Source organism: Anomaloglossus baeobatrachus, chromosome 5, assembly GCF_048569485.1.
Source record: "Anomaloglossus baeobatrachus isolate aAnoBae1 chromosome 5, aAnoBae1.hap1, whole genome shotgun sequence".
Taxonomy (NCBI): domain Eukaryota; kingdom Metazoa; phylum Chordata; class Amphibia; order Anura; family Aromobatidae; genus Anomaloglossus; species Anomaloglossus baeobatrachus.
Window position 1 is genome coordinate 518404742 of NC_134357.1, and position 11954 is coordinate 518416695.

At 40.4% G+C, this 11954-nt stretch overlaps 1 protein-coding gene across 1 annotated transcript in view; it reads left to right on the forward strand.

Annotated features, from left to right (window-relative positions):
* Positions 1–11019, forward strand: part of LOC142312034 (uncharacterized) — a 42032-nt gene extending 31013 nt beyond the window's left edge. The window contains 4 exon segments of the mRNA XM_075350904.1: positions 874–964; positions 2848–3114; positions 7923–9479; positions 9482–11019. Coding sequence (XP_075207019.1) covers positions 874–964; positions 2848–3114; positions 7923–9479; positions 9482–9585 — 2019 coding nt within the window. The 3' untranslated portion in view covers positions 9586–11019.
* The last annotated feature ends 935 nt before the right edge of the window (positions 11020–11954 follow it).

Below are 11954 nucleotides of genomic sequence, written 5' to 3' on the forward strand. Positions count from 1 at the left end.
CTCGTTGCCAGAGGACGCAGGTACGGTGTTGTTTGATGTTCCTGGGGTGTCACACGTAGCGATGTGTGCTGCCTCAGTAGCAACGAACAACCTGTGTCCAAAAGCAGCAACGATCTTTTGGAAATGGACGACATGTCAACAATCAACGATTTGGTAAATATTTTGCATCGTTAGCGGTTGCTCGTTCGTGTCACACGCAACGATGTCGCTAACTAGGCCGGATGTGCGTCACGAATTCCGTGACCCCCAACGACATCTTGTTAGCGATGTCGTTGTGTGTAACGGGGCCTTTACTGTTAGGCTAATGGAGGTGGATAAATGGTGTGGAGAATGTATTCTTGAACAAAAGCCGTTCTTAGTCAACTTAGGGCTATAGATAATTAATTACAATTTGCCAAAGGCAACTAAAGACCTCTAAACTAAAGACTAATTTTATAAATTAAAACATAACTTTTAATATTTAGCATTATAAATTCAAAAGCACACATTATTAAAACCAATTATGAGCTTCAATGGGTGTTTGTTTCTCTTACTCTTTGTAGCAGTAATACCCTTGCCTCTCAACAATTAGTATATTGTGGCTAGAAAAAGGCAACTCTCAATATTAGTAGTGGGCTATGGTATAATCCATTGTTGCTCTCTATATTAAAATTGTGAATCTATTGTCTACCCTGATGATGTCAGTTTATTGGAGAAGCAATAGGTTTACAATTTTAATATAGTTGCCTTTGGCAAATTGTAATTGAGAATGTATTCTTTGCAATGTTTACAGTTCATGTCCACCCATCATTAATCGTCATGTTAAGTTAGGATATTTACACTTCTTCTTATGATTTCTCAATTTTTTTGTGACTTTTACAATATTTGTTTCAGGGTTCAGATCTGCCCCATATTAATACTACAGAGACATATGTGAGGGGCGATGAGTGGTTTAAAGAGGAGATTTCTACAGATAACCTCATCGGTGAGTAGTGACCACTAAGTGCAGGGAAATTCTTTAGAATGTAAGCCCACAAGGGTAGGACCCTCTTGCCTCTGTACTAGTCTGTCTGTGTAAATTTATTTTGTGTATAACCCCTTCTCATGTACAGCACCATGTAATAAATGGTATTCTATAAATAAATATTAATAATTAATAATAAAAGTTACAAATACAGGTTGGCGAACCCGCAGATGTTCGGGTTTGGCGGGATCGGCCAGACTTCAAAAGTCTGGTTTGGGACCGGATTTGAACCCGAACATGAGCCTGGACCCCAAACCCCATATAAGTCTATGGGGACCTGAACTTGTGTGCTGTGAAATGGTGTTAGTAAGAGCTAGGGAGCTACAAAAGGTAAGAAAATGGGGATTATACTTAGAGTTTCCACGCCGCCGTCACACTTCTTTTAGGTCCACTCATTAACGCTCATGAATTTTCACTGCTTCCGCTGCCCACCTTCTATGACAGTGTCTGTGACTGGTTGCCCTCACACTAGCTGTCTGGGTTACTGGAGTGGAGTGTAAAAAAGAAATAATTGGTAAAAATGGCAGTGAGTTCCCCGTATTTTGATACCCAGTGGAGATAAAGCAGACAGCTGGAGGCTTCATCCCCCCGCTGTGTGCTTAATCTTGGCTGTGCATCAAAATACGAGGGATCCCACGCGGGTTGTTTAAAATTGTTTAAATAATTTTAAAATGCAGCATGTGGTTCCCCCCCCAAGCTAAAGCAGACAGCTGTTGGCTGGTATTCTCAGGTGGAGAAGTCCATGGTTATTAGGCCTGCACCCTAACCTAAAAATAGTAGCCTGCAGCCACTCCTGAATTGTCGCATCCATTAGAAGCGCCAATCCTGGCACTTTACCCAGCTTCTCCTAATTGCCCAGGTGTGGTGGCAATCGGGCTAATATAAGAGGTTAATGACAGTTGTGATATGTCAAGAAATCACAGCTGTCATCAAGCCTGAGATTAGTAATGGGGATGGGTCTATGAGACCCCTCCATTACTAATCGTGTAAGTAAAAATAAATAAACACTATAGGATTAAACACAAAACACAGAGAAAAATCTTATATTTAAAAAAAGAAGAAAAAACTCCCTCTTTCACCAATTTACTAACCCCCCAAAACACCCCATGCAGGTCCGACATAATCCACATACACAACTATGTCATCTCTGCTACATCTGAAGTCGCATTGCGCAGTCACATTAGAAAACGTGACCTAGCACTGAGCCTTGTGGTATATAGTGACGGAGCCGCAACTGTGAGCGGTGACGTCAGTGAGTTCACATGAGGTCGCGGCTGGCAGTTCCCTCGGTATCCCAGCTGTGACCTCAGGTAAATTGACCTGAGGTGAACGCATTGAACTCAAATCCGGTAATCCAGCATTGAGTTCAACGGTGCCAGATTACCTGATTAATTGGCACCATTCAAGTGAATAATCACATTTTTGCAGCGTTTTTCTGCCATTAGATACAAATTTGGTGCTGAAATTTCTGTAGCAAATTTCTGCACCATAACTACATCTCCTGGCAGAAAAAAAAACACTCCAAAATTGCAACGCGGGTTTTGGATCAGGTTTCTGTTGTTAAATGTAGAGATTCCTGCACCAAATCTGCATCTCATATCAGAAAACTGCATCAAAAAACATGTTTTTTTTGCATTTTTCTGCCAAAGGATGCAGCTGTGACCTCAAGTGAACTCACTGACATCACCACTCACAACTGCGGCTCAGTCATTTGTCAGGAGCGATTTCAGATAGTTCACATGATGCCACAACTGGGGTACCATGGGAGCAAAATGACTTAATTAATAATATTATTTCCAGGCATTGATTTTGAAAAATAATAAAAACAGTTTCATTCTTGACAGATGACTGTACCAGGAGCTCAGAGAAAAATCTTATATTTTCAGATTTTGCAGCAGATGCTCATGGTTTCCCACCAGCTACACATGAAGACCACACCATTACCACAGAATTTCCTCCAGGACTTCACAGTAAAAATCTATCATTTGATCCTTCTCCAAAGTTCTTATCTTCTGATTCATCACAGACTGCTAAGTCAAATAAAAATAACAAAAGTGATGGTGAACAACAAAGACCTCAAATAGAGGAGAAGCCATATTTATGTTCCGAATGTGAGAAATGTTTTACACAGAAATCAGATCTTGTTAGACATAAGCGAATTCACACAGGCGAAAAGCTATTTTCATGCCCAGAATGTGGAAAGTGTTTTACAGATAAATCAAATTTTGTCAGACATCAAAGAATTCATACAGGGGAGAAGCCATTTTTATGTTCAGAATGTGGAAAATATTTTACTAACAAATCAGATTTTCTTAAACATCAGAGAATTCACACAGGGGAGAAGCCATTTTTATGCTCAGAATGTGGGAAATGCTTTACAAATAAATCACAACTTGGCGCACATCAGAGAGTTCACACAGGAGAGAAGCCATTTTCATGTTCTGAATGTGGAAAATGTTTTACAGAGAAATCAGATCTAGTTAGACATCAGAAAGGGCACTCGGGGCAGAAAGATATTTCATGTTCAGAATGTGACAAATGTTTTATAAAGAAATCCCGTCTTATTACACATCAGAGAATTCATACAGGGGAGAAGCCATTTTTATGTTCTGATTGTGGGAAATGTTTTACACAGAAGTCACATCTTGTTACACATCAGAGAGCTCACAAACTTGAGAACTTACTTTTTTTGAGAACCATTTACTTGTTCAGAGTGTGGAAGATGTTTTGGACAGAAATCCCATCTTCTTAACCATCAAAGACTTCACACAGAGAAATAGTTCCTTCTTAGTTTTAGTTATTGTATTGATGAATTCTAGTCAAAGGGAAAGTAAAGTCACACATTTACACAAGAGACCAAAAGCATATTAGGTCAGATGGACAATTTTCTAAAGGGGTCAAATGAGGAGCTTGGACTATTGTGGCTGGCCGAATCAAGTGGTATAACTTAATTCTGCTTGGTTTTATCGTTTCATAAAAGGTACTGAAGTATTCTGTTTAGCATATATATGGGATCATAAACTTTATTATACTAAGCATTAGCAGTACTACCTACCCAATATGTGTTACCTATGGGATTGATGAGCATTATTCAACTTGCAAGATCCATAATAGGGTCTTCTCACATATGAATGAGGCCCAGAAATATTTTCAAATGGGGAAAGAGTTTGCTTTTGGAACAGAATGATCCTCGTTGTATTCCACAAGCACCTATTAGGCTTAATGAAAATATATTTGACTGTTTAATGAGACATCAACTTGTTCACATCCTTTTTTACCTTGGACCGGCCACCAGGTCCTATTTTAGCTTTTATTCACAGGTAGCACAGTGCTAAACTACTTTTTACTGAGATGTAGTGACGAGCGAGCATGCTCCCCACTGCTCTTTACTCATCAATCATCAAAGTGCTCGGGTACTTGCGAAGTTTGGGCGAGTATTGCGGGTGCTTGGATGTTTCGTACGAGAAATAACGACCAAAACGCACATGCCTATGGTCGTTATTTCACTGTTGAAAAATCCGAGCACCCGCAATACTCACCCAAACTTTATACAATGCGTGTATGATCCTTTTTTTTTTTTCTCAGCAGCTGTCATCTGCCATTCAGCTCTGCTACATGGCTGCTGACAGCAGCCACAGACAGCCATGTAGCAGAGCTGAATGGCCGCTCACAGCAGACATAGACAGAGCCATGTAGCAGAGCTGAATGGCCGCTGACAGCAGACACAGACAGCCGCACGATCAGAATGAACTCGGGTGAACTTCACCCGACTTCATTGTTATACCGCGGCTCTGTCTGTGTCGCGTCCTGATTAGCGGTCATCCGTGAAGGACTCACCGGTGACCGCTAATCCCCTGAGTGACTGAATTGAGCAGCGCGATTAGCGCTGCTGTCACTCAGGTTACCCGCCGCCAGCTGGATCCCCCCCCCCATGACCGCAACTCACCTGTGACTTCATCGCTGTCACTCGGGCGACTTGCTGTCACTGTTGGAGGATCCAGCGGTGGCTGTGAGTAACCTGAGCGACATCAGCTGATCGCGCTTCTCACCTCAGTTGCTGCGTGGAGGTGACAGGAGCGGCGGTGTCTTCTGTAGCTCCTGTCACCTTCATGTAGCTGAGCTGGAAGCGACACTGGACCTCCATGGATTACGCCGGACATGGATGGATTTTTTGGGTACTTAATAAAGTGGTGAACGAGGGTCTTTGTTATTGTTTTATTATTTCAAATAAAGGATTTTTTCAGTGTGTGTTTATTAACTTTAATTTACAGGTTAATCATTGGGGGTGTCTCATAGACGCCTGCAATGATTAATCTAGGATTTAGTGGCAGCTATGGGCTGCCATTAACTCCTTATTACCCCAATTGCCAATGCACCAGGGCAAATCGGGAAGCGTCGGGTACAGTCCCAGAACAGTCGCATCTAATAGAAGCGGCCATTCTGGGCGGCTGCTGGCTGATATTGTTTGGCTGGGGGCTCCCCATAACGTGGAGCTCCCATCCTGAGAATACCAGCCTTCAGCCGTATGGCTTTATCTGGCTGGTATTAAAATTGGGGGGAACCGCACGCCGTTTTTTTTTCCCATTTATTTATTTATTTATTTTACTGCACAGCATAGACACGCCCACCGGCTGCTGTGATTGGTTGCCGTGAGAGCTGTCACTCAGCGTGGGGGCGTGTCTGACTGCAACCAATCATAGGTGCCGGTGGGTAAAGCAGGGAATACGAGATTGAATAATGAGCGGCCGGCTTTTTCAAAAGAGAAGCCGCCGGAGCAGTGTGAACGCCGTGCCGCGCTGGTGATCGGGGATCGGTGAGTATGAGAGAGGGGGGGAGAGGGATAGACCGACATGGACAGAGAGTGAGGGACAGAGATAGTGACCGACCGACAGACCAACCGACAGAGAGAGAATAGAGACCGAGAGGGAGAGACCGACTGACAGAGAATAGTGATTGACAGACATTGTGAGACATCACTCGTTTCCAGTGTTTTAGGAAACATGCGAGAAATGTATTTAGAAAATCGGATGTCACTAGGATGGTGTGAGTGCCGTCCCGTGACATCCGATTTTTTTACACGCTCCCATAGACTTGCATTGGAGAGACTCTCAGTAGAAACTCGCAAAAAAGCAGCATGCTGCGATTTTTTTTTTTTCTCAGTCCGATTTGGACTGAGAAAAAAAATCGCAAATGTGAGCTGAATCATTCACTAACATGTGTCCGATTCCAATGCCAGATTTTCTCGCATTGCTCTACTGCGAGAAACTCGCAAGTGAGAAGCAGCCCTAAACCTCACAGCGGGTGGTCACATTCCATGATCACGCTCTGTGACTTCAGATATGTAGCAGAGCTGAAATCGTTGTGGAATCTCATGTGAATTAGATCAGACCTGCAGGGGTGTTTGGGGGTTTAATAAAGTAGTTAAAGACGGAGTGTTTTTGTCTTTTATTTCAAATAAAGGATTGTTTCAGTGTTTTTGTGTACAGATTAGTAATGGGGGGATTTATAGACACCTCCCATTACTAATCTAGGACTTGTTGGCAGCTGTGGTCTGCCATTAACTTATCACCCTAAGGCTACTTTCACACTTGCGTTGAACGGCAGCCGTTGCATTGCGTTGTGTGACGGATCGTACAACACAACGGAATCTTTTTTTTTTTCTTTCGTTTTACCGGCGGCAGACTATTGTGAACGATCAGCTGATTGCTCACAGCAGCTGGTCGCCAAGTGATCAGCTGATCGCTCATAGCAGCCGGTCGCCGGGTGATCAGCTGATCGTTCGGCAGCCGAGAATGTGTGAGGGGGGCAGAGTGCGGGGGGTGGAGTGCGGGGTGGAACCGAGCGGGACCATGGCGCTGAGGACGTCAGTGCAGCGAGGAATGCAAGGCTGGGGATAGGTGAGTGTGTGAGTGAAGTGCGGGAGGGGGCGAAGCCAAGCAGGGTGGCTGCAGGCTGCTATTTTTAGGCTGGCGGGGCTCCCAATAAGCATGGGTCTTCCTAGCTTGTGACTACCAGCTTTCAGCTGTCGGACTTTATCATGGACTAGTATACTTAACTCCCAAATGTCCAGTATCCAAACAAGAATATGAGATGAAGAGGACTGTTCACACCATAGGGATATTTTTCGTAGCTTTTATTCACATTAAAAGCATCGCTGGCAGTAGCTCTTAGTCATAGCACGCAACGCATGCCAGTTTTTTAATTGTTCGTTTAAAATATATATTATAGAATTTATATTTTTTTTATTTTTATTTTTTTAAATGCATATGGTTCCTCTTGCAGCCAAGATGAGAGCATGGCTGGGGAATGTAGTCTTGGCTTTCTGTGCTGGTATCAATACAGGAGGGACCCTAAGCCAAATGTTTTGGGTTTTTTTGTCACCACAGGACACACAGCATGTGTGATTCCAACCAAGCACAGACACTCTGAGGGTGGGGGCGTGGTCCAATGGCAACCAATCAGATGGCGGTGGAAGGGGAAAGCAGTGAATATGCAGATAATTGTTAAACCCAAAAGTTGTGTTGCAGCTGCAGGGAGACTTGATAAGTCTGTACTGCTTACACCCTTTTTTTTCTTTTGTTTTCATTCTCCTACACCATTTACAATACATCACTGTTGCCTACCATGGCATATAATGGGTTTGGCTAGAATCGACAATCTGATCATGATCTAAGGCGGGATTGAGGATCCTGAACAAATCCAATCTGATCATTGGCAGGATCGATCATCTCTATTTGTGAGGCAAATTAACAAAGGCAGCATAATATCATGATCTACCAACTCATGGTTTAAGGTATACTGTTACTTTGGGAACTGTTTTTATGTTACTGAATTGAGATTTCTAACAATGTTTTATGTAGAAAAATTTTTAAAAAATGTTTAAGCTTTTATTCAAGAATATTTTTTTCATTCTTGGCAGATGATGGTACTAGGAGATCAGAGGGACAACAGACATCTTCATTTGTTAAATCTGATGACTTTAATATCACACAAGAAACAATCGAAATAAAATCTATTTTTCCAGATATTCCTTCATCCTTTCACAGTGAAGATCTATCATCTGATCCTTTTAAACAAGTCCAATCTTCTGATTCGTCACAGACTATTAGGAATAATAAGAAGAAAAGTGCTCTTAAAGCAAAGAAGCCATTTTCAAGTACAGAATTTGGAAAAAGATTGTCCCTTATAGAGTTTAAAAAAAATTGTACCGAGGAGGAAATATTTTCTTGTTCAGAATGTAAGAAATATTTTAAAGACAACATAAATCTTGCTAAACAGAAGAGAATTCACACACTGAAAAAAACATATTCATGTCCAGAATGTGAGAAAACTTTTGCAAATCAATCAAATCCTGTTAAACAGCAGAAAATTCACACAAGGAAGAAGCCATATTCATGTTCAGATTGTGGGAAATGTTTTACAGAGAAAAGAAGTCTTGTTGTTCACCAGAGAATTCATACAGGGGAGAAGCCATATTCATGTTCTGAATGTGGAAAATGTTTTATCCAGAAAGCAAATCTCATTATACACCAGAGAATTCACAAAGGGGAGAAGCCATATTCATGTTTAGAATGTGGGAACTGTTTTAGATACAGAACAAATCTTGTTATACATCAGAGAATTCACACAGGAGAGAAGCCATATTCCTGTTCAGATTGTGGGAAATGTTTTACAGGGAAAAGAAGTCTTGTTGTTCACCAGAGAATTCATACTGGGGAGAAGCCATATTCATGTTCTGAATGTGGAAAATGTTTTATCCAGAAAGCAAATCTCGTTATGCACCAGAGAATTCACAAAGGGGAGAAGCCATATTCATGTTTAGAATGTGGAAACTGTTTTAGATACAGAACAAGTCTTGTTATACATCAGAGAATTCACACAGGAGTGAAGCCATATTCATGTTCAAATTGTGGGAGCTGTTTTAGCCATAGAACAAATCTTGTTATTCATGAGCGAATTCATACAGGAGAGAAGCCATATTCATGTTCAAATTGTGGGAAATGTTTTACAGAGAAAAAAAGTCTTGTTGTTCACCAGAGAATTCATACAGGGGAGAAGCCATATTCATGTTCTGAATGTGAGAAATGTTTTAATGGAAAATCCAATCTTGTAAAACATCAGAAAATTCACACTGGGGAGAAGCCATATTCATGTTCTGATTGTGGGAAATGTTTTAACCAGAAAAAAGGTCTTGTTAGTCACCAGGAAATTCACACTGGGGAGAAGCAATATTCATGTTCTGATTGTGGGAAATGTTTTAACCAGAAAAAAGGTCTTGATAGTCACCAGAAAATTCACACTGGGGAGAAGCCATATTCATGTTCTGATTGTGGGAAATGTTTTAAACAGAAAAAAGGTCTTGTTAGACACCAGAAAATTCATGCAAGGGACACGCCATATTCATGTTCTGATTGTGGGACATGTTTTAACCTGAAAAAAGGTCTTGTTAGACACCAGAAAATTCACACAGGAGAGACTGTATTAGATGTTTAACATGTGGGAGATGTTTTACAGATAATCTGAACCTTGTTAAACATGAGAGAAGAGATATAGGGGAAAAAAGCTATATTCTCAATGTCTGAACAAATGTCTTTATTATATTGATATTGGCACAATAACCATGATCAAATTGCAAATGACTTTCTAAATATACAAACCTTTCCTTATTGGTTGGAACATCTGGTGTGATCTAGTTTTTCTTAAATGACTAGCCATGGTGAGTATGCCCCAATACAGCATAATCATAACATATCATAGGTGTTGCTATTTTAATCCTACACTTAGGACACTCAGGAAACCTTTTATTATTCATATTTGACATTTATCCTTGGTGTCCAATAAATCCCATGTATAATGAACATTTGCAAAATTCTTCACACACTCCAAATATACTAGACTATTGGTATTCATTTATTGGTCCTACCACATTTTCTTATTTATGTTTTGCTGGAGCAGAGGTCGGCTCATCCTATAACCTCAGTATGGCATAAAATAGCCAGGATAACATTATAATGTTCCTGTGATGATATAATCTTTATTTTTGTGCCCCTGCTATGTCATGTGTAATGGATGTGTTGACCGTGCAGGAATATGACTTGATAATATATTACACCTCCTGGGTAGGGTAGGAAACAAAAGGGTATACAGACAGGACAGCATAGAATCACAGCTGCTGCTTTCTCTGAGACAAAACATTGCTTAATATAGGCAGGGAAATGTTTTACCCCACAGAATCAGCATGGGCACATTATTTTTAACAGCTAATTATGAAACATATTTATTCCAAGATCTATTGATCAAAATGTTCTTTGTTCCTGGGACAGCCCCTGTAAAGCTGGCTATAGCAATTGTAACCATGAAATGGAGGAATTTGGGATTACCAATCCTCACTTTTTTGGCAATAAAGTAGCTTCAATATAGGTTTTTCTCCAAACAAGGTTTTTGAACAAATGTTCGATGAATTATTATTTTTTTTTTTTTATTCTTTTTTGGCATCCAAATTGCATTATTAGAGAACACATACAAAATGGTGGAAAGACGTATTTTTAAATAGTTTTATTTTTATTACAAATGTTAAAAAAAAATGGCAATAAAATACCCCCATATTTCTCCCTTCCTCCTATTCACAATTAGGGCTACAGCAACATCACATTTTATACAGAAGAATAGCGCTACCTCCATAGTTCCCTATACAATGACATATCGATCAGACAAGGTCCTTATATTTAGGAAGTTTCTATTATTCTCAAACGCTCTTTAGATCAACAAGATCAGTGACTCCAAAGACCTTGTTTCATTCTAAAAATCTTGTAAAAGTATCCAGCCATCGTGGCCAGATTTTTGTTTGTTTTTTTTATAATTGTTTCTAGTGGTTTTTTTTAGAATAAATCACTTTCTCATCCGGTCCTGTAAGACGTAGGACTTTGTTAATCACATTTGTTGGAGGGTTCGTCTCAATAAATCTAAATGTTATTAATCTTTGTGCAAGGAACAATAAATGTCCTACCGTAGTTTTACCGTGTGTGTTCAGTGTCATTTCTCTTACATACACTAACAAACAAATGTTGGGGTCTCTGACCAAACCTATAAATGTGATTTATTTACAATTATAGGTAGGAACACTCAACACCATCATCCTTCTTATGGAGTGTCCAAGGAGAGTATGGCCTTGTTATGGCCATAGTTATCCGATGGGATCAGAATCAGATTGGGTAACGTCTAATATTTATAGAGGCGGGTTTTTCAGACAAATATTGATTTATGATAGAGGATAATAATATATTCAATCTCTTGGCCAGTAGTTTTCCTATTATCTTGACATCTGTTGTCAAAAGATATAGGCCAGTATGAACCTGTTAAGTTTACATCTTTCCTGGCTTTGGCAAGACCAAAATTTTGTCATCTTGAGGATGGCAAAGATCACTTAACTAGTAAGTGGAGATGAGCGAACCTTTCAAGGTTTTGTTAGGTTCGGGTTCGCCAAATCACCAGGTTTTCACCGAGCAGTTCGACGAACATACCAAACCCCATTGGATTCAATGAGAGGCAAAACTTGTTACAAAATGGTGTAGGGGGCTGCAAAAGGTAGAAAATAAGGAATAAAGCAGGACAGTTATACTTACAGAGTTTCCCAGAAGCTGTAACACTACTTCCGGATTTGCTCATTATCCCTCTTGCATATTCACTGCTATCTTTGGCCACTGTGAGTTCTGACCATTGATTGCAGTCATACCGCACCCCCAACCCTCTCTGACAGCATCTAGGATTGGTTGGAATCACACGTGCTGTTTTGTGTCCCTAAAGTTGTGTAAAAAAAGAAATAAATTAAGAAAAAAATGACATAGGGTCCCTCCATATATTGATACCAAGCACAGATAAAGCCCACTGCTACAGACTGCTGACCCAGCTGTGTGCAATATCTTGCTTGTGTATCAAAATAAGATGAATTGCA